A 24,271-nucleotide genomic window follows, 5' to 3' on the forward strand; every position below is an offset into this window, starting at 1 on the left:
ACTATTATGAGAAATATTGATGACATTATGCAAAGTAAAATGAGCCGCCACAAAAAGACAGATTGTATGAGATGTATAAAGCAGTTACACTCTTAGAAACCGGAAAAGGTGGTGCTTTAAAAGTGCTATCAAATGGGAAGAATTGGTAGTTGTTTAATGTATATTGAGATTTAGCTCTGCAAGATAAAAATATTCTAGTGATATGATGCATAACAATGTCAACATAATATGACTAAACAGTATACATATATATACTTACTATTTTTTGAGATGGAGTTTCACTCTGTCTCTGAGGCTGGAGTACAGTGGCAAGATCTCAGCTCACTGCAACCTCTGCCTCCTGGGTTCAAGCAATTCCCCTGCCTCACCCTCCTGAGTAGCTGGGACTACAGGCATGCGCCACCATGCCCGGTTTTTTGCCTTTCAGTAGAGACAGGGTTTCCCCATGTTGGCCAGGATAGTCTCGATCTCCTGACCTCATGATCCGCCTGCCTTGGCCTCCCAAAGTGCTGGGATTACAGGTATGAGCCACTGCGCCCGGCCTAGAAATATTTTATTATAAATTTTGTTATGTGTTTTTGACAGATAAAACATTTTGTTATGTGTTTCTCCCACACAAAATAAAATAAATAGATGTTGAAATTAGGAGAATTTTTATGACTACTCACGTAGATAGGATTAAAAAACTGTTTCAGGCCAGGAGTGGTGGCTCACACCTGTAATCCCAACACTTTGGGAGGCGGAGGCAGGTGGATCACCTGACGTCAGGAGTTTGAGACCAGCCTGACCAACATGGTAACATCTCTACTAAAAATACAAAATGAGCTGGGTATGGTGGCACGTGCCTGTACTCCCAGCTACTCAGGAGACTGAGGTAGGAGAATCACTTGAAACCGGAAGGTGGAGGTTGCAGTAAGCTAAGATTATGCCACTGTACTCCAGCCTGGGCAACAAGAGCAAAACTCCCTTCAAAAAAAAAAAAAAAACAAAAAACAAAAAATGGCTGGGTGTGGTGGCTCACACCCATAATCCCAGCACTTTGGGAGGCCAAGGCGGGTGGACTGCTTCAGGTCAGGAGTTCGAGATCAGCCTGACAAACAAACATGGTGAAACCTCATCTCTACTAAAAATGCAAAAATTAGCAGGGCATGGCACACCTGTAGTTCCAGCAGTACTCACAAGGCTGAGGCAGGAGAATCGCTTGAATCCAGGAGGTGGAGGTTGCAGTGAGCCAAAATCATGCCATAGAACTCCAGCCTGGGTGACAGTACGAGAATCCATCTCAAAAAAAAAAAAAAGGATGGGGACGGAGGCTCGAGCCTGTAATCCTAGCACTTTGGGAGGCTGAGGCGGGTAGATCACCTGAGGCCAAGAGTTTGAGATCAGCATGGCCAACATGGTGAAGCCCCATCTCGACTAAAAATACAAAAATTAGTCGGGTATGGTGGCATACGCCTGTAGTCCCAGCTACTCGGGAGGCTGTGGCAGAAGAATCGCTTGAACCTGGGAGGTGGAGGTTGTAGTGAGCCGAGATCGCGCCATTGCACTCCAGCCTGGGTGATAGAGTGAGACTCTGTCTTTTAAAAAAAAAAAAAAAAAAAAAAAGAAACCTACTCTGAAAAAACACAGTAACATGGAACTTCAAAACAATAATAAGAGAAATGTTCACTCATAAAATCTGGTATGCAACATTGATGTATCATTTTAAAAAACATTGTTAGGCCAGGTGCAGTGGCTTACATCTGTAATGTCAGCACTATGGGAGGCCGAGGCGGGCAGATCACCTGAGGTCAGGAGTTTAAGACCAGCCTGACCAACATGGTGAAACCCCATCTCTACAAAAAATACAAAAATTAGCTGGGCATGGTGGCACATGCCTGTAATTGCAGCTACTTGGGAGGCTGAGGCATGAGAAACGCTTGAAGCCAGGAGGTGGAGGTTGAGGTGAGCCAAAATCACACGCACCACTGCACTCCAGCCTGGGTGACAGAGCGTGACTCTATCTCAAAAAAAAAAAAAAAAAGGTCTACAGGTGTACTCATTAAATGCGGGTATTTTGAATCACTGGCATGCACTGTGTGGCAGTACAATTTCAGAGACTATGCAGTATCATTATACATAGAAGATTCTAATGAGAAATTTTTAATAAATAATGATTTAAAAGAAACTAGTGTTACTTTTTATGTTTTAAATATTCTTACACAAAATGAAACTGCTGTAATCAACTTTAGAAGAAAAGAATAGACTTATATTGTTAAATAAAGAAAAATATATATATTTTGCAGAGTGGGGTTAGACCCTCCGATATGTTAAACAAATATTAGGAAATAAACTATGTTATTATTTAAATATAAGCTGAAGAAAGTAGATGAAAATTCTGTAATTCCTTTTTGCCTGCAGCAAACTTAAATTTATAAGTAACTATTTTAGTAAATATGGAGTGTCTACTAATTATCTAATTTACTTCCGGCCATGCAAATTCTAGCGTATTGTCCTAAACATCTGAATCTAAAATTACAGACAAATTTGAAACAGAAAACAGAAAGTAAAAATGTATAGGGACAGTGACCTCACCAAGATGAAAAGATTAAAAGTCCCCTATTTTCATATCCCTTTACAGCAAAAAAATGTCAGCCATCCCTGACCAGAATGCCTTTATGAGAGAACCAGGCTACTGCCTGGTTACAGGCATTACCAGCTTACACCTGTAATGACAGCTCCATGATACATTAAGGTTGGAGAAATGCTTCAGGCCAGGATGTTGAGACCAGTCTGCGTTATGTAGCAAGACCCCATCTCCAAAATAAGTGCCTGTAAGATTTCAGATCCAGAGAGGGAGTTCTGAAACGCTGTTAAAGCTTAAGATTGAGAAGTGTTCTATTCAGAAGGCAGGCCCTCATTCAGGTGGGAAACTACAGGACCCCTGTTCTTGGCTACAGACCAAGATAGGGTTCACTCAACTTGGTCTGACTGAGAATTCTGAACTTACTCTGAAACTATGCGAAACTCCTCCCAGCCACAGTCTGGGAGAGGTCCTGCCATTCCAGAGACCTGGAGGAAGGCACCCATTTACAGCCATGTAGGCAGGCCTGCAGACCTTGGCCTTTACTGTGGTCCCTGAAACAGTTCAGTGACTCAGTTTCAGTTACCTGAGCCACAGTTTATGGCCAGTTCTGCCTATATAGAAACCCATACAGTTACCTGAGGAAATATTCTCTGGTACTCACTGAAAACCGTACTCATCCATATCCTGATACAAGGCCCACCATATGCAGACCCGACTGCAAAAACATGCCCTAGTGTCTGCCCTACAGAGCAAAGTCCTGAAGGGTATTCAGTCTGTCCAAAAATAAAATGGGAATTACAACTACCCAAGTCCCTGTATCAAGCCAACTAAAGGTGGACCATAGTGCAGACCCAGCAGCCTTGTGACCAATCTACAATCCCTCTTCACTACAAATTCAGAGGGCATCTCATCACGTTAAGGGCCCAATAAAATAAGATTTTTTACCTTCTAAAAAATCAGTTTAGGAAAACTTGAAGAGGTGTTTTTCTCCATCAAATTCAGACACCGATACAAAACTATATTGTGCCCATTGTCAATGCTTCTATTTTAATCTAGCACTGGATGTGGCAGAATAATTAGTCAAATAAATAAAAAAATCCACTGAAACAGAAAAATACGTAAAATGCTGTTGGTAGATCATACAATCTTATATTTAAAAAACCATACACAGTACTTTTACATTGGCTGAGGAATGGTTTACCAACTATACGGTCAATTTTGTCAATTTTGTCTATTCAGGACGTAGGCATGAGCAAGGACTTCATGACTGCAACACCAAAAGCAATGGCAACAAAAGCCAAAATAGACAAATGAGATCTAATTAAACTAAAGAGCTTCTGCACAGCAAAAGAAACCACCATCAGAGTGAACAGGCAACCTACAGAATGGGAGAAAATTTTTGCCATCTACCCATCTGACAAAGGGCTAATATCCAGAATCTACAAATAACTTAAACAAATTTACAAGAAAAAAAAAAAAAACATCAAAAAGTGGGCAAAGAATATGAACAGACACTTCTCAAAAGAAGACATTTATGCAGCCAACAGACACATGAAAAAATGTTCATCATCACTGGTCATCAGAGAAATGCAAATCAAAACCACAATGAGATACCATCTCACACCAGTTAGAATGGCAATCATTAAAAAGTCAGGAAACAACAGATGCTGGAGAGGATGTGAAGAAATAGGAATGCTTTTACACTGTTGGTGGCAGTGTAAACTAGTTCAACCATTGTGGAAGACAGTGTGGTGATTCCTCAAGGATCCAGAACTAGAAATACCATTTGACCCAGCCATCCCATTACTGGGTATATACCCAAAGGATTATAAGTCATGCTACTATAAAGACACATGCACATGTATGTTTATGGTGGCACTATTCACAACAGCAAAGACTTGGAACCAACCCAAATGTCCATCGATGACAGACTGGATTAAGAAAATGTGGCACATATACACCATGGAATACTATGCAGCCATAAAAAAGGATGAGTTCATGTCCTTTGCAGTGACATGTATGAAGCTGGAAACCATCATTCTGAGCAAACTATCACAAGGACAGAAAACCAAACACCGCATGTTCTCACTCATAAGTGGGAACTGAACAATGAGAACACTTGGACATGGGCGGGGAACACCACACACTGGGCCCGGCCTGTCGTGGGGTGGCGGGTTGTGGGAGGGATAGCATTAGGGGAAATACCTAACATAAATGATGAGTTAATGGGTGCAGCAAACCAATATGGCACATGTATACCTATGTAACAAACCTGCATGTTGTGCACATGCACCCTAGAACTTAAAGTATAATACAAAAACAAAAACACACATAGTACATTAAAACCTGTCTAAACTAATAATACACTAATTAAATTAGCAAAATATTAACATAAAAGTATATCTATGGTTTCATAGTTTAACTATCTGATAAAATAAAGAACAAATCTTATTTACTATAGCATTAAATAATAAATTTCTGAAGAAAAAATTAACCAAGGAGTTAATACAAAAAAAAAAAAAAAATCAGAGAAGATCCAAGTAAATTTTAAAATAGTTTATGTCTATGGATTGAAAGATTAAATATTATTGAAGTGCCATATTATCCAAAGTAATCTATAGATTCAATAAACTTCCTATTAAAATTGCAGTGGTATTTTTTTCACAGTAATGGAGAATACAATTCTAAAATTTACATGAAACTAAAATAAACTTTGAATAGCCAAAGCAATCATGAGGAAAAAGAACAAAGCAGGATATCATACTTAAAATTTCAAGCTATATATTTCAAGACTATATAGTAATAAAAACAAAAATGGACAAAAAAGTGGAACAGAAGCTAATATACATTTAAGACCTGATGCAAAACGAGAACTTAAAAAGGTCTTAGTTTCTCAAAATCATGCAGATACTTGTGTGTCCCCAAAACAATGGAAAAGCAGCCAGATTGTGCAGTCTGTTAGCTGTCATGAAGAGGACTTTGGCTCTCACTGTGAACTTGAAGGAAGCTCACTGAAAGAAAAGTAGAATCCCTAGAGAATTTAAAAACATAAGACAGATGCCTCTTTGTAAGAGCAAAATTAAAAAAAAAAAAAAAAAAAGCTGCCCAGGAACTATTTCCTTGGGAACACAGCTTCCCATATAACATTTTAAGGACTCGCTTTCTCTTTGACCTTGGGACCTCTTATCTGTGTCGTCTGTTGTGTTCATTTTCACTCACACCTACCTGGGGGTTTGGCAATCATCTCATGTCTCTTCATAGTTAAAGGTTTTTTTCCTTGCTCCAGACAGGTGATCAGGTCTGGTTTAGAGACAACAATACCTGTTTTATTAAGAATAAATAACATGAATCTTGCTCATATTCTCCAATTACAAGCTAGTAATGTGCTCAGCAGAGAGGATGTGATAAAATATTCTAGTAAATAAATACTAAAATACTAAGTTATAACAGAAATTTCTTTCTTTTTTTTTTGAGATGGAGTTTCGCTCTTGTTGCCTAGGCTGGAGTGCAATGGCTCGATCTTGGCTCACCACAACCTCCACTCCCGGGTTCAAGCTGTTCTCCTGCCTCAGCCTCCCGAGTAGCTGGGATTACAGGCATGCGCCACCATGCCCGGCTAATTTTTGCATTTTTAGTACAGGCAGGGTTTCACCATGTTAGTCAGGCTGGTCTCGAACTCCTGACCTCAGGTGATCCACCTGCCCAGCCTCCCAAAGTGCTGGGATTATAGGCGTGAGCCACCACGCCTGGCCTATAACAGAAATTTCTAAATATTTAGAAAATACTTTCAATTTGTAGGTTTCTTAATTTTACTACCTGGTACTACTAAAATCAAAAATTGGTGGTGGCAATTAGATTTTTAGGTGGGGGTAACAATATTTTATGCCACTAAATTTCTGGAATTACCACTAATTTGGAGTGAAGAATAAAGCTCAACTCAGGAATGTGGAAAGTTTGGATTAAGATGAAACATCTTGAAAAAATTCTTTTCTAAATGAACAAACTCTAAAGATTTTTCTGGAAAAAGGGTATCTGAAACTCTTGTATGCAAAGAATAAATTACTAAAAAACATTCTACAAAAAAGAGAAATAAAACCTTTAGGGTATATTATTAATTAGGTACTCAAGTTATCCTCACCAAGGAAGACCAGGTTTCTGTAGTTCTCTAACATCACATCCCTATATAAATTCCGCTGTGCAATGTCCAGGCAATGCCACTCCTCCAGAGAGAATTCTATGGCCACATCTCTAAATTGTAATGGTCCCTGAAAAACACACACACACATATTTTTACCAAGTGGCCATGGGCGGAATTTTTAATTTGACTTAAGGTGAAATTAGAGAGTAAAGAGAAGTGGTTCTGACTTATAGGATTAGAATTATCCAATAAAATGTTTTCAACACAGAAATATTCTCTAACTCTGAGAAAAAAGAGCAGCACAAGATCCACATCAGTTCATATATTTTTCTAAAGTATAAAATTAAGGCCATGAACACGAACATGTACATTTTTGAGTACTATATTTACATCATACGGAATGAGTTGTGAATATTTTTCAGACAGAAATGCTGAGTTAGAAGGCACCTCTCAAATTTTAATATGTACAATAAGCTGAAGACCTTGTTATGCAGATGCAGGGTTTTTTTTTTTTTTTTCCCCAGAAGATCTTATTTACTTATTTATAGATTTATTTATAGATGGAGTTTCACTCTTGTTGCCCAGGCTGGAGTGCGATGGCGCCATCTTAGCTCACCAGACTCCACCTCCCGGGTTCAAGCAATTCTCCTGCCTGAACCTCCCGAGTAGCTGGGATTACAGTCATGCACCACCACGCCCGGCTAATTTTTTGTTTCGTATTTTTAGTAGAGATGGGGTTTCTCCATGTTGGTTAGGCTGCTCTTGAACCCCCGACCTCAGGTGATCCGCTGCTTCAGCCTCCCAAAGTGCTGGGATTACAGGCATGAGCCACCGCGGCCCGCCAATTTTTTGAATTTCTAACACACCAGTAATGCAAATGTTTTTGGCCCAAGAGGGATATTTTTTCAAACATTTACTAAGTGGAAGAGCCTGTGTTTTTCCCATATTTTCTAGCCTATAAACAAAGAGCCCTCATTTATCAAAGAAAAATATGCAGGGAAAAAATAAGAAAGGACAGCTGCCAGATTAAATATGATGGTTTATGCACATCAGCTGCATAAAGATACTTAATAATAAAGAGAAAAATAACTCTATAGTGAAAAAAATCTATCAGACAGCTGCTTAACCAAGTGAATTATTAACCATTAACTGCACTACGGCAGATTTTTATGTTGTGCTAATGCTCACAGAAGAACACAGCATCACTGTTGAACTATTCCCCCCAAAAAAGAAAATTATAGTCTGAATTTAACCATAAAGAAACATTAGTTTTAGGCCGGGTGCGATGGCTCACACTTGTAATCCCAACACTTTGGGAGGCACGAGGTGGGCGGATCATGAGGTCATGAGTTTGAGACCAGCCTGACTAACAGGGTGAAACCCTGTCTCTACTAAAAATACAAAAATTAGCTGGCTGTGGTGGCAGGCACCTATAATCCCAGCTACTCGGAAGGCTAAGGCAGGAGAATTGCTTGACCCTGGGAGGCGAAGTTTGCAGTGAGCCGAGATCGCGCCACTATACCCCTGCCTGGGTGACAGAGTGAGACTCTGTCTCAAAAGCAAAAAAAAAGGAAAAAGAAAGAAACATCAGTTTTATGGAGACTTTCACTTAGCACCCTAGAGAGCAGGTATCTCCTAATAATTGTTTTCAGAACTTTCTGCGTAATAAATGCCATCCCATTTTAATACGTATTTTCTTAATCCCGTTGTGCACAGAGCTAATGGAACACACAGATGGAGCCTCAACATTACATGTTCTACATCTTTACTAAGGACCAGAGTTTTCCCCCAATAGAAATCTTGAGTATCCACATCTTTCTATGTTCAACCGCCACAAAGGACACATTTTTAATATTGCAGATCATAAATTATTGCTGAGAATCCTGCATGGCATATAAGAAGCTATGATGCAGCAAATAAAGAGAAGTCTCTGAGATATAGGAAAGAAATATTTTTCAGAGACCCTTGACTATCATAAGAATTTTAACAAGTAGTTAAACCAAACTCATTAGGGAGGAAAAACACAAGTAGAGAAGTAAAGGTGTGTGAGTACTAAATGCATGGCAGTCCAGGAGGAAGAGTGGACACAGCTCTTCATCTGACACGTTTACCTGAAGAAAAGCCTTTTTTTTCTTCCTCCTCCTCCTCTGGAATTCATTCTCAGATGAGACTCTCTGGATAAATTACACCTGCATCTTGACAATATGCCTTTAAAGGTGTCAGTATTACATGTTTACCTGCTAGGATGACATCAACTGGCAGAAAAAGAAAAAGTCAACCCATTTCTGTCCTTTAAAACAGAAGAGATTCTGGCACCATGAGCTGCTCCATGAAGATAAAAACATGTTTCTCCTTTCCTGTCCTCAGGTGCCCTCCCCTGCCACAGACACCAGTAATTTCTGTTACAGTAATGCAAATATGTGCCACACTGACCTGTCCCTATCAAACCCAAATAGAACAGGCCCTGTGACCACCCTAGAGTACAAAGGTGGAACTTAACTCTCATGAATGTATTTTGAAGCCCTCATACCTGATTCTGGCCTCACCTTAGAGTCATATGAGGCCCTTCATTAAAACAACATGGATGCTTCCACCCACAACAATAAACAGAAGCTGTGGGGAGGGCACAAGAGGTTTCTGCAAATTGACCATGTGATCCTAAGGAGAAGCCTGGGCTGATAACCACTAAGCTAAGCATTGCTTCTCAGGCTCTAACGAGTTTATGAATCACTTGGTAATTTTGGCCTCACTTTAGCCCCCTTGTCACAACCAAATACTTCTGGTACAAATAAGGACAACCCATCTCCATCCTAAAGTTTTATATTCTTTGCTGGCTATTTAAAGTTTACAGACGGCCGGGCGCGGTGGCTCAAGCCTGTAATCCCAGCACTTTGGGAGGCCGAGACGGGCAGATCACGAGGTCACGAGATCAAGACCATCCTGGTGAACATGGTGAAACCCCGTCTCTACTAAAAAATACAAAAAACTAGCTGGGTGTGGTGGCGGGCGCTTGTAGTCCCAGCCACTCGGGAGGCTGAGGCAGGAGAATGGCGTGAACTCGGGAGGCGGAGCTTGCAGTGAGCTGAGATCTGACCACTGCACTCCAGCCTGGGCGACAGAGCGAGACTCCGTCTCAAAAAAAAAAAAAATTAAAATAAAGTTTACAGACAAAACAGAAGGCAGCAATGTCTGAATAAGTCTGTATTTAAAAAGGAACATGTGTACACATGTACTAATGCAATGTTTATTAAACAGGCACTATGTGCTTAAGGGTATGATGCAGAGCACTGTGCTGGGCATAACACATTATGTGATTTAATTCTCATAACACCCTGGGAGCTGGTACTAAGGATTTCATAATTTCCAGGATTTAGATAAAGGTCCCAGCATTTTTATTTCTTCTTCTATTTCTCAGTCATCAAATTTTTTTTTAATTGTGTAGAATAAAAGCCAAATATAGACAGATGAAAGAGATATAGAAGGAAGAGTTTAATGTAGTATACAGAAAATTTTATTCTATTCATATTTACTTTTTTGTGACTTATGGAACAACTACTGGATCTTCAGGAATAGAAAACAAGTTGCTAATCAGAATGTCTCTGCCAGCACTGGTTTTAATACAACAGTTAAAAACTAAGACTCTAAAATACATACTTTATTTTTCCCATTTATTTGCTTTTGGGTTTCAGGAAATTGTGAGCACCAGCTCTAGAAACTTACTAGGATTTATCAGCCAAAACTCTGATCTCTTTTAATCAGTTCTGTGAGGCAAGACTCCAAGGTAGGGTCAGAACTCAATAAAGGCTCCAAAAAGGGTGTCTCTGCGACTGGTCGCAGTGGCTCACGCCTGTAATCCCAGCACTTTGGGAGGCCAAGGCAGGCAGATCATGAGGTCAGGAGATCGAGACCATCCTGGCTAACACGGTGAAACCCTGTCTCTACTAAAAATACAAAAAAATTATCTGGGCATGGTGGTGGACGCCTGTAGTCCCAGCTACTCGGGAGGCTGAGGCAGGAGAATGGCGTGAATCCAGGAGGCAGAGCTTGCAGTGAGCCGAGATCGCTCTACTGCACTCCAGCCTGGGTGACATACTCCGTCTCAAAAAAAAAAAAAAAAAAAAAAGGGGGGGGAATCTGAACAGATCTGGGGCAGGGTGAGGACGCTATATAGAATTCTGTTCTCTATGCCACTGGGGTACTTCCAGTTTTGTTTTTTCTAAGCTTACCTAAAAGAAACTTAAATCCAGAGCTTCTGCAATTTTAATCCTTTCTAGCCACTGCCCTGTCAACTTTATACTATATACTAATATGCAATTTAAACAAAACAAATCCCTTCACGTCTTCTAGGGTAATTTTGTTTTTTGTTTTGTTTTGAGATGCAGTCTCACTCTGTCGTCTAGGCTGGAGTGCACTGGTGCGATCTCGGCTCACTGCAACCTCTGCCTCCCAGGTTCCAGTGATTCTTCTGCCTCAGCCTCCCAATTAGCTAGAACTACAGGTGCATGCCACCATGCCTGGCTAATTTTTGTATTATTAGTAGAGATGGCGTTTCACCATATTGGCCAGGCTGGTCTCAAACTCCTGACCTCATGATTCGCCTGCCTCGGCCTCTCATGTGCTGGGATTACAGGCATGAGCCACCGTGCTCGGCCCTTCTAGAGCAATTTTATTAGAAAATAAATACGTATACTTAACAAGGAAAAATAAATAGAAATTCTACTGCTGGGTGTGGTGGCTAACGCACGTAATCCCAGCACTTTGGGAGGCCAAGGCAGGTGGATCGCAAGATCCGGAGTTCAAGACCAGCCTGACCAAGATGGTGAAATCCCATCTCTACTAAAAATACAAAAATTAGCCAGATGTGATGGCAGGCACCTGTAATCCCAGCTACTCAGGAGGCAGAGGCAGTAGGATCACTTGAACCAGGGTGGCAGAGGTTGCAGTGAGCTGAGATCACGCTACTGTACTCCCGCTCAAAAATAAAAAGAAAAGAAATTATAGTAACAGTTCTTCTGTTCATAAATATGCCCTCAGATGTAGACCTCAGAAGTCACAACGATATAAAAAAAGTGACCTAAATACAGGAGTTCGAGACCATCGTGGCTAACACGGTGAAACCCCGTCTCTACTAAAAAATACAAAAAACTAGCCGGGCGAGGTGGCGGGCGCCTGTAGTCCCGGCTACTCGGGAGGCTGAGGCAGGAGAATGGCGTAAAAACCCGGGAGGCAGAGCTTGCAGTGAGCTGAGATCCGGCCACTGCACTCCAGCCTGGGCGACACAGCGAGACTCCGTCTCAAAAACAAAACAAAACAAAACAAAACAAAACAAAACAAAACAAAAAGTGACCTAAATAAAGCCCAAGATTTTGGACACATGTATTTGTTGTACCAACCATATGATGCACAATTCAATTATTTATCCAGTTGCTAGTCTAAACTAAAAGTTTCTGGATTGTAGGAACCATGACTGCTTTATGTTTTTTTTTTTTAATGGCCATATGAAATGGAAGCTACTAGTTTATCTATTTGGGTCTCCAGATCTCATCCTTGTTTATTATCCAAGTACCAGGAAATTGGAGAAACTCTCATCTAGGTATCAACCAAAGACACCTCTTGTATGAGGGGATGAACAAACACAGATGACTCATTTCTCTTACACTGAGACAGAAGCAGAATTAACCATTCTTGTCAGCCTGACATAATTCTGTACAGGACATCTCAAATGCCTCAAAAATGCCTCAAAGACACCTAAGTGATTTTGAGGGAATTCCCAGTGACCCTGGGCCAATGGTCCAATGATAAGCCAGGCTGGAGAGACTCAGACTGATTCTAAATAGAAAATGGAACAACCCTGGTGGAGCTCCAGAACCTGGATCACCCGTTCTGATTTACTAGCTCTTGGGTAAGAGAAATAACAAAAATACTCTACTCCAGTATCACATTTTACAGGTAAATTTAGTTGCGGTTGTGGTCATGGCTCTGGATACTTTGTGGCTTTGATCTCTCACTACACATTCTGCCATCAGATTCTATTTCCTCCTGGAGCCTCTCACATAACTGTAGCAGGTCAATGAAGAAGATGTGAAAAATCTCAAATAGCCACACTCCCAAATGGGGGCTATAAGATGTCTATGTTGACATCTCACAATGCAGAAAAAGCCTTTTGTTAGTTGTCTGTACATTCTCTATCCAAAGTCTGGCCCTTTTTTTGTAAATCCCAGGCAGAGGTCAGACCTTATCTGCAGATTCTAGGTAGGAGCAACTTGGCTCTGTATCCTTTGGTGTTACAGCAAGTGGAGTACAATTAAAGGAGAGATGTTAAGAAAAAGCTCAGATTAGATATGAGATTGATCAAGTCAGCCAGAAAATATTCCCTTAAAAGCAATTTCTCTCTAAACACCCAAAGTACACAGCTACTCTCAGCATGAAAAACATGAGCATTATGAAGAAAGGGGGCAGATTTTCAGAAGAATTTTTATAACGTTTCTTTTCCATCTCTGCTGCTCTCTCATCTCCTAGCCATTGAATGGGGGTTCTATATTTAAATACATCTGACAACTTCCAACAACACTTTTTGATGAAGAAATAGGATCTGACTGTGTTCATATAATGGAATATATTAGAGCTTGCAACATAGCTAACTGAAGAGCTATGTTGGTCGTGTTTGGGTGGCCACATCACCTGTCTTTATTTGTCCTGTAATAGCAGAATTCCAATTTAGTGAAATAAAAGATACTAACATTGTGTTTACTCATAATTATCCCTATTGAATAAAGTAATAAACATGTCAGACTAATATCTACTACAACAATTTGGTAAATTTTCTTTGGATATTAGATATAAATAATTATCAATAATTTTAATGAAGTAGTCATAATGTACGTAGCATTTTTAAAAATTGCAACTATACTTCAGTTAAAACGCTTTAAATAACAATATTAAAATAACCATTTAAGTGATTCATTCAAAGTAATTATTGTGGCTTTATATTCATACTATTGTAGAAAATACTGTTTATGGCTCAGCCCTATAATCCCAGCACTTTGGGAGGCTGAGGTGGGTAGATCACCTGAGGTCAGGAGTTCAAGATCAAGGTGGGCAACATGGTGAGACCCCATTCCTACTAAAAAATACAAAAACTTACCCAGGCATGGTGGTGCACGCTTGTAATCCCAGTCACTCGGGATTCTGAGGCAGGAGAATTGCTTGAACTCGGGAGGCAGCGGTTGCAGTGAGCTGAGATCATATCGCTGCACTCCAGCCTGGGCAACAGAGAGAGACTCTGTCTCAAAAGAAAATGAAAATACTGTTTAATTTATATGAATGCAGGTTGTCTACAAACACTACACATAACTATGCTAACTGTTCTGAAGTAGTAAATAGAACGCAAGGTACAACTACAGACTCCACTGTTCAGTTTATACACTGAACTGTTCTTGCTTTTGCAGTATAAGTACTTTAGCCTGCAAATATTGGATAATTTCCTTGGCTAATCAGGTTTCTGTCAAAGAAACTTAGTATCTTTTAGTCTTTATCATTATGTATTGCTAAATTTAATTTTATCTTTGTGCTAAGCTTCTGTGTGCTCTTAAAATAAGCTTTTATCTAAAGAAATCTGTGTATACTTCTAAGGACTAAAAATGCAAAAAATAAACTTTTCAGAAGCAAAAAGAAAGCAAAAAATCTGAAGTACTAGCTAAAGATAATCTGGAGTCAGAAAAAATGACAAAAGGTTTATTTAGCTGTTAATATGATTTACATATATTTCCAAAAAAAGCAGAGAAAAATATTTACATATAATCTAAGTCCCTTAAGAGAGAATAGCAAAAAATTTTTTGGAACTTTTTAAAGAGTTTTTGAACCCTTGGACATCTGAATTTTGCACACTGTATGCACTTGAAAGAATGTTTATGGGAGAAAAAGCAGAAGAAAGATGTTATAAAAAATGAATGAGTGCACAAGACCAATGCAACAGAATAGAGAGCCCAAAATAGACACTCTCTATAACCGTCAGATTTTTGACAAATCTGACAATAAGAATGTGGGAAGAATTCTCTGTTTAATAAATGCTGCTGGAATAACTATCTAGCACTATGTAGAAGACAGAAACTGGACCCCTTTATTACACCATATACAAAAATCAAGATAAAGACTTAAGTGTAAAACTTAAAATTACGAGAAGTCCTGCAAGATAACCTAAAAGATACCATTCTTGACACAGAAACTGGCCAAGACTTCATGAGGAAGCTACCAAAAGCAATTGCAACAAAAGCAAAAATTGACAAATGGACCTATTTAAACTAAAGAGCTTCTTCACAGCAAAGGAAACTATCAACAGAGTAAACAGACAACCTACAGAAGAAAAGAAAATATTTGCAAACTTTGCCTCTGACAGAGGTCTAATATTCAGAATTTATTAGAAACTTTAAAAAGTTTACAAGAAAAAAACTTCATTAAAAAGTAGGCAAAAAACATGAACAGATACTTTTCAAAAGAAGATATACATGTGGCTAACAAGCATATAAAAAAAACTGCTCATCACTAATCATTAGATAAATTAAAAGAGAAACCACAATGAGATCTCACATTACACCAGTCAGAATGGCTATTTTTAAAAAGTCAAAAAATAACAGATGCTGGCAAGGTTGCAGAGAAAAGGGAATGCTTATACTCTGCTGTTGGAAGTGTAAATTAGTTTAACAACTGTAAAAAGCAGTGTGGCAATTCTTCACAGAACTAGAAACAATTATCATTTGACCCAGGAACCTCATAATTGGGTATATACCCAAAGAAATATAAATTATATTATAAAGACACATCCACATGCATGTTCATTGCAGCACTATTCACATAACAAAGACATGCACAGGCCACAAATGCCTATCAATGGTAGACTGGATAAAGAAAATATGGTATGGTCAGATGCGGTGGCTCATGCCTGTAATCCCAGCACTTTGGGAGGATGAGGCAAGTACACTGCCTGAGCTTAGAAGTTTGAGATGTGCCTGGACAACATGGCAAAATCTTGTCTCCACAGAAAATACAAACAGAAAAATTGGCCAGGTGTGGTAATGCCCGCGTGTAGTCCCAGTTACTTGGGAGGATGAGGTAGGAGAGAATTGCTTGAGCCTGGGAAGTTGAGGCTAAAGTAAGCCAATATCACACCACAGCACTCTAGCCTGGGCAATAAGTGAGACCCTGTCTCCAAAAATAAAATAAAATAAAAGATTTAGTAAAAACAAAATATGGTACATCATGGAGTACTCTGTGACCATTAAAAAAAAAGATCATGTCCTTTGCAATAACACTGATGAAGCTGGAGACCATTATTCTTAGAAAACAAATGCAGAGGCTGGGTGTGATGGCTCATGCCTGTAATCCCAGCACTTTGGAGGCCAAGGGGGATGGATCACCTGAGGTGCGGAGTTTGAGATCAGCCTGACCAACATGGAGAAACCCCGTCTCTACTAAAAATACAAAATTAGCCAGGGGTGGTGGCACACGCCTGTAATCCCAGCTACTCAGGAGGCTGAGGCAGGAGAACTGCTTGAACCTGGGAGGCGGAGGTTGTGGTGAGCCAAGATCACACCATTGCACTCTAGCCTGGGCAACAAGAGCAAAACTCCGTCTCAAAATAATCACAATGCAGAAACAGAAAACCAAATGCATGTTATCATTTATAAGTAAGAGCTAAATAACAACAACACATGAACACAAAGAGGAGAACAACAGACACTGAGGCCTAGTTGAAGGTGGAGGGTGAGAGGACTAAGAGGATCAGAAAACAGACCTGTTTGGTACTATGGGTAGTATCTCAGTGACCAAATCTGCACGCCAAACCCCCATGACATAATCTTAGCTTTTTAACAAACACACGTGTACCCCAAACCAAAAATAAAAGCTAAAAGAAAAAAAAAAAAATCCCTGGGTGGGAGAGAGTGCAATGTAGGTGAAAGGACTGATTTTTGGTACAGACAGTGGTTCCAGTGGGGCTGTACTCTGACTTCTGTGTGCATGCAGGCAGGTGAGATTATGAATAGTTGGTCCAAAATGCTAGGATAGTGGAGAAAACAGGTTGCTGCTGCAGATTCAGTGTCTGTCAGTGGGAATATGCTAGGAGACTTGTAGAGCCTTGTGGATTCTTGGCAAGAAACACTAGGATCAAAAATGCCATTGTGAAGTTCCTGAGAGTGGTGCCAAGTCTTGGCAGGGGTGTGGACACGTCAATGTCTAGTGTGTGTGTGTGTGTGTGTGTGTGTGTGTGTGAGTGGGTGGGAATACTGTGGGTGGCAGCTGTGGGAAAAGGGAGTCTGTCACAGAGCTCCTTTCCTCTATATTTTCAATCATTTGTCACCCTGAGAGAAGACCTGGAATCACAGGACAATGGGCAGTGTGACAGCCTGCATACAACAGAGCATAGCCTCCCATTCCCAATCTCCCAAAGTTTTATTCCAGGTCAGGCCTCTGTTATATGTTTTTTCTGGCACCACATCTGTAGAGTTTGCTGAACATCAAACAATTCTCCAAGACTAATTTATTGTCTCACATTTGAATTCTGACACCACCCACAGTCAGCACAGACCCTGATTCAGGGCTCCGTCCCACAACATTGTCCTCATGGCAGATGCCAGTCACAAACCCCAAGGGCCCATCTATGCTTCTGAGCTACTGTGTAAAACCTGGGGACTCCCATAACCTCCCTGCAGTTCAATAATTTGGTACAGTAAGCTACTCACAGAACTCATCAAAACACTGTAGTTACCTTTACTGGTTTAATATATAAGATGCAGCCATGGAAAAGCCAAATGGAAGAAATGCATAAACAAAGAAAAAGAGATGGGGAAAGATGAAACACATAGATAATCCTGGAAAATATTTGTGATTAATAAAATTCTTCATCCTTTATGTGCTCCAGGAACAGTTTATGGAAAGAAACACCCTTCCCATTATGAGTTAGATGGTGCTCTCTTTTCTTACCTGTCACACAGCCAGACACACACTCTGCACATTTTTTTCTCATTAAAAAAATCAGCTGAATTTGTTTTCAGTGGTCATAATGAAATATTTCTTTTCTTTGCTTTTTTTTTTTTTTTTTCCAAGCTGGATTCTCACTCTGTTGCCTAGGCTGGAGTGCAGTGGCGCTATCCTGGCTCACTGCAACCGCTGCCTCCCAGGTTCAAGCAATTCTCCTCCCTCAGCTTCCCGAGTCACTGGGATTACAGGTGCCTACCACCACACCTGGCTCAATTTTTGTTTTTCTTGGTGGTTTTTTTGAGATGGAGTTTCGTTCCTGTTGCCCAGGCTGTAGTACAATGGCGTGATGTTGGCTCACCACAATCTCCACTTCCCGGGTTAAAGCAATTCTCCTGCCTCAGCCTCCCGAGTAGCTGGGATTACAGGCATATGCCACCACACCTGGCTAATTTTTGTATTTTTAGTGGAGACAGGGTTTCACCATGTTGAGCAGGCTGGTCTCGAACTCCTGACCTCAAGTGATCAATCCCCCTCAGCTTCCCAAAGTGCTGGGGTTACAGGCATGAGCCACTGCACCTGGCTAAGGTGCTTGCATTTTACACCTCCATAAGAAAAGCAAATATGTCTACTTCTTTCAGACAATATATTATTATTTATATTTTATTATATTAAAAATAATGTAGTAAAAAATTAGTCATATGGGAACACTTCTAGAAGTACCACGTTTCATCACATATAATTTAGCATTAAACTCAGAAATCAAGACAACAGGATATAGAACTGAGATATTCACTGTCACAAATTTACCCAGCAAAAGGAGGTACTGTGGTTTGACGAATCTATATAACTCATCAATTATCTACCAGATTTTCCTGTGGAAACATTTTCATTGTCTACAGCCAAAATGGAAGAGAGATTTTCCCTACTTTTTCCCTTGGTAGCTAGCATTCTTAAAGCTACGGCTTAGAATTCTGTTTGAAATCACAGCTATAAAAAACACACCTGAGAAAATTCCTAAACTCACTCTGGGAAAGAAAAAGATAAATGAGAATTATTAACAAATATATGATTAAATACTAATATTTTGAAACTCATCTCTTTTATGTCCTTCGTAAATATTTTGTTACCTTTCAAGCCCTACTAATAAAATGCAAATTACAGTTAAAAAATTGATGCAGCTGGGTGCAGTGGCTCACGCCTGTAATCCCAGCACTTTGGGAAGCCAAGGCAGGTGGATCGCTTAAGATCAGAAGTTTGAAATCCGCGGTTCAGGCGCAGTGGTGGGCACCTGTAGTCCTAGCTACTCGGGAGGCCGAGGCATGAGGATCACCTGAACCCAGGAGCCAGAGGTTGCAGTGAGCTGAGATCGAGCCACTGCATTCCAGCCTGTGCAACAGAGACTGTTTCAAAACAAAACCAACAACAAAAACACTTGAAGTTAAAATAAGTGAACAAATCTTTTCAAGCTAGAGATCCTATCACCCACCCCATCCTGTTCAGTTACATGCTCAATAACTACCCTCCCAGGAGACACTGCGCTATGCCCCAGTGAGTGCCCCATGTGCATTTTACTTTCTTTTTTACGCCATCTCACTGGGGTCAGTTTTTTTGTCTTTTGAAGTGTTTTTTCACAAATTTTTCACTACTTTTCTGCTGCCCAAGCAAGAGAATCCAGGGGGCAGAAATTATTTGTTTTCCCCTCAATACCAGCATCTGATTGGCTGACCAGCAATGTTGTCTCCAAGAAATGGAAGCTAGGTTGAGTGAAGACAATCTTCATGTCGCAAGGGGTTAGCTTTTCAAAAAAAAAAAAAGTGCACCAGGATCTGTCTTTCAACCCCAAGGCTGCCACCTGCTCCCTTCAGAGGCTACACTCTATACTTCAGGTGGTCCTATGGCATAAAATGACCCAAGAGCTAATATTCACTAGACACTCTAGCAGACATAGCCATGGTGGGTATCTTGGTTTATCCCCAGAAAGTTCTAAAACCCAAGACCACTGAAGGTTGGCTGAGGACACATCATCCTATTAAGTTTCCAGAGGGTAATCTTGACCAAAAAACATTCGGTAAGTTCTCTGGAAAAATAAAAGACAAAGAGGCACAGATAGTTTTTACAATACAGTATCAGGGAATTATTCTTTGCTTTCTTCTCATGGGAAATATTTACAAACAAAAAACATATTTTCAATAGCGTTATGCAATGCTTTTTAAAAAATGACTATTGGCCAGGCGCGGTGGCTCACGCCTGTAATCCCAGCACTTTGGGAGGCTGAGATGGGCGGATCACGAGGTCAAGAGATAGAGACCATCCTGACAAACAAAGTGAAACCCTATCTCTTCTAAAAATACAAAAATTATCTGGGCGTGGTGGCACGCGCATATACTCCCAGCTACTCAGGAGGCTGAGGCAGAGGAATTGCTTGAACCCAAGAGGCAGAGGTTGCAGGGAGATCGCCCCACTGCACTCCAGCACGGCGACAGAGCAAGACTCCGTCTCAAAAAAAAAAAAAAAAAAAAAGATTAATTGAGGAACCTGAGGTACACTTGAGGCCCTGCTTGGGACACATGTGAAAAATGCCAGAGAAAATCAGTCCCCTGTGGGGTGTGAAAATAATTAAGTGGCAGGCAATTAGAATGAGGAAGCTCTAGTACCCAGATTCCTACCTCTAAGAAAAAAAATCAAAACTCAAGTGCATTTTTTGGTAAATTACTACATTCGGGGAAAAAAAATTCAGGCTTAAGCAACTATAAACTGCCAATTAAACTCTGATTACATAACCAAGAAATTTCCACCTCGATTGTACAAATTTAAAAACTACCTAACTAGGCTGGACACGGTGGCTCACACCGGTAATCCCTGCACTTTGGGAGGCCGAAGCGGGTGGCTCACCAGGTTAGGAGATCGAGACCATCCTGGCTAACACGGTGAAACACGTCTCAACTAAAAATACAAAAAATTAGCCTGGCGGTGGCAGGCGCCTGTAGTCCCAGCTACTTGGGAGGCTGAGGCTGGAGAATGGCGTGAACCCAGGAGGCAGAGCTTGCAGTAAGCTGAGATCCAGCGACTGCACTCAAACCTGGGCGACAGAGCGAGATTCAAAAAAAAAATAAATAATAAACATAAAAAAGTAAAAACTACGTAAGTATACCTAACCAATTATTGAATTTGGTTTTCTTCATCATGCACCTTATAAATGTCTTTCCTTCAAGCCCCTCCCATGGACCACAAACCACAAACTGTAGCTGGGTGCTCTACAATTCTTGAATCACTCTTTTTTTTTTTTTTTTTTTTTTTTTTGAGACGGAGTCTCGCTCTAGCCCAGGCTGGAGTGCAGTGGCCGGATCTCAGCTCACTGCAAGCTCCGCCTCCCGGGTTCACGCCATTCTCCGGCCTCAGCCTCCCGAGTAGCTGGGACTACAGGCGCTGCCACCTCGCCCGGCTATTTTTTGTATTTCTTAGTAGAGACGGGGTTTCACCGTGTTAGCCAGGATGGTCTCGATCTCCTGACCTCGTGATCCGCCCATCTCGGCCTCCCAAAGTGCTGGGATTACAGGCTTGAGCCACCGCGCCCGGCCTTGAATCACTCTTTGATTAAATTATTTGATATTTTTGCGATGACTCCTCGCTTTTTTTTTTTTTTTTTTTTTAAGGCAGAAACTAGCTCTATCGCCCAGGCTGGAGTGCAGCGGCCGATCTCAGCTCATGGCAACCTCCGCCTCCTGGGTTCAACTGATTTTCCCACCTCCCTCTCCAAAGTAGCTGGGACTACAGGCGTTTGCCATCACACCCAGCTAACTTTTGTATTTTTAGTAGACATGGGGTTTCCCCATTTTGGCCATGCTTGTCTTGAACTCCTTACCTCAACTGATCCGCTCGCCTCGGCCTCCCAACGTGCTGGGATCACAGGCGTGACCCACTGAAAGGAATAAGGCACATTCCTCATGTATCTCCCAACTCCCTGAGCCCAGCACCAGCCCAGCACAAACACATTCCTCATATATCTCCCAACTCCCTGAGCCCAGCACGAGCCCAGCACAAACACATTCCTCATATATCTCCCAACTCCCTGAGCCCCGCAGGAGCCCAGCACAAACACATTCCTCATATATCTCCCAACTCCCTGAGCCCAGCACAAACACAACCCACCATATATCTCTCAACTTCCTGAGCCCAGCACAAACACATTCCTCCATATTTCTTTCAAACTTCAGAAAAACACCACCTGGGAAATCTCCGATAAAGACACAGCGGGAACCAATAAAAAAAAATGCTAAATGTAGGCCGGGCGCGGTGGCTCAAGCCTGTAATCCCAGCACTTTGGGAGGCCGAGACGGGCGGATCACGAGGTCAGGAGATCGAGACCATCCTGGCTAACACGGTGAAACCCCGTCTTTACTAAAAAAATACAAAAAACTAGCCGGGCGAGGTGGCGGGCGCCTGTAGTCCCAGCTACTCGGGAGGCTGAGGCAGGAGAATGGCGTGAACCCAGGAGGCGGAGCTTGCAGTGAGCTGAGATCCGGCCACTGCACTCCAGCCTGGGCGGCAGAGCGAGACTCCGTCTCAAAAAACAACAACAACAACAACAACAAAAAATGCTAAATGTATAATACTAACCAATTGTAATGCTATAACTGAGAGAATTACCTTGTTCCCCTGTAACTTTACATATCCTGTTTACATCGGGCTATAAAAAGCAAGCACTGGCATTGTTCCCGGCCCTCTTGTACGCTGTGGAATGGAGGGACCAAGTTCGAACTTGTAGTAAAAGATCCTTGCCGCTTGGCTTTGACTCTGGACTCTGGTGGTCTTCTTTGGGGAACAAACGGTCTGGGTATACCACCACCACTCCCGGCCCCATAAATTTTTAATAGGAGAAAAGAGAAACTGTGAACCCCACGAACCAAAGCTCTTCCCATTCATGAACCCGTACCCCGAGTCAGGATTCTCCCCTGACGACCCTCCCGTGGTCCCTAAACAATCTGGGAAAGACCTGTTGGTGCAGAGCTGCCCGGAGAGGGCTCCAGGCCAGGGCACAGTCACTGAGCAAGGAAAAGACAGGACGCCCCGGGGCCCCGCTGTCAACGCAGCCGCCATCTTACGGCTCAGGCGCAACTGGGCAACCAGAACTTGGAGCGCAGACTGCGGAGCTAACTGCCGGGAGGCCTAAATTCTGCCACAGCCACTTCCTCCCCAGTTCCAACCAGTCCCTCCCTGTCTCTCGGGATGTCGAACCGGCACTCACCATTTCTACGCTTCCAGGGGGTCCCAGCGTCTTAGCGGTGGCTCTCCCAATACCTGCAGGTCACAGGGCCACAGAGGCTGGGCCTCTAAGAGCAGACGCCACAGAGCAAGACCACACCTGAAGCTCTGACGGCCGAGAGACAATGGGCACGCCAAGGCCGGAAGCCGGAAGCAGTCTTGTTCGCTCCAGCTGCCTACCTGACTGGACGATTTGCAGCCCAGCGTCCCTGATTGGATAATGCTTAAGGCCCCGCCCCTCAGGTCCTAAGTGACAGAAGACGTGATCAGATGCTGGACTGAGTGAAGAGTAACAGTGTAAGCCTGCAGCCTTTTCTTTTTTTCCTTTCATTTATTTATTTTTTTGAGACGGAGTTTCACTCTTGTTTCCCAGGCTGGATTGCAATGGCGTGATCTTGACTCAATGCAACCTCCACCTCCTGGGTTGAGCGAATTCTCCTGCCTCAGCCTCCCGCCTATCTGAGATTACAGACGCCCCCTACCATGCCCGGCTAATTTTTTTTCTAGTTTTAATAGAGACGGGGTTTCACCATATTGGCCAGGCTGGTCTCAAACTTCTGTCCTCAAGTTATCCGCCTGCCAAGGCCTCCCAAAGTGCTCGGTTTACAAACGTGAGCCGCCGCACCCGGCCGGCTGCAGCCTTTTCAAACAGGACTTCCTCCCTAAGCTGAGCCAGACCCACCCAGAGCATGGGAAAATTCTCTTTTTTACTCTCTCTCTTTTTGAATGTATTCAAAAGGTGAACAGAAGTATTCTGCTGTCGTATTAATAATACATAAAATTTTTGTTCAAGAGAAAATCAACTTTTACTTTGGTAACAGTGTGTAGCTAATTTTAATAAAACTTTACAAATAAATCAAATTTGTCATTTTTGAACACCACATTTACATATATATTTTGTAATTTCTTGTAATTTTTCTTAACTTTTTATATTTTATTTTTATCCACATTCTTTTTATTTTTCCATTTGAAACAACCTTTACTTTCAAACTGCTATAGGAAGTAGAAAGAAATCATTTAGGGCCAGGTGCAGTGGCTCACACCTGTAATCCCAACACTTTGGGAGGCCAAGGTGGGCAGATCACTTAAGGTCAGGAGTTCAAGACTAGCCTGGCCAACATGGTGAAACCCCATCTCTATTAAAAATACAAAAAATTGGCCAGGCGCGGTGGCTTAAGCCTGTAATCCCAGCACTTTGGGAGGCCGAGACGGGCGGATCACGAGGTCAGGAGATCGAGACCATCCTGGGTAACACAGTGAAACCCCGTCTCTACTAAAAATACAAAAACTTAGCCGGGCGAGGTGGCGGGCGCCTGTAGTCCCAGCTACTC

At 41.7% G+C, this 24,271-nt stretch overlaps 1 protein-coding gene across 1 annotated transcript in view; it reads right to left on the reverse strand.

Annotated features, from left to right (window-relative positions):
* The window catches only part of LOC105463130 (zinc finger protein 506), a 36,992-nt gene extending 13,895 nt beyond the window's left edge, over positions 1-23,097 (reverse strand). Inside the window, 3 exon segments of the mRNA XM_011744110.3 lie at positions 5,792-5,887; positions 6,705-6,831; positions 22,924-23,097. Of these exon segments, the coding sequence (XP_011742412.3) occupies positions 5,792-5,887; positions 6,705-6,831; positions 22,924-22,926 (226 nt within the window). The 5' untranslated portion in view covers positions 22,927-23,097.
* Between the last annotated feature and the right edge of the window lie 1,174 nt (positions 23,098-24,271).

The sequence above is a fragment of the Macaca nemestrina genome, chromosome 20, assembly GCF_043159975.1.
Source record: "Macaca nemestrina isolate mMacNem1 chromosome 20, mMacNem.hap1, whole genome shotgun sequence".
In the NCBI taxonomy this organism is placed as follows: domain Eukaryota; kingdom Metazoa; phylum Chordata; class Mammalia; order Primates; family Cercopithecidae; genus Macaca; species Macaca nemestrina.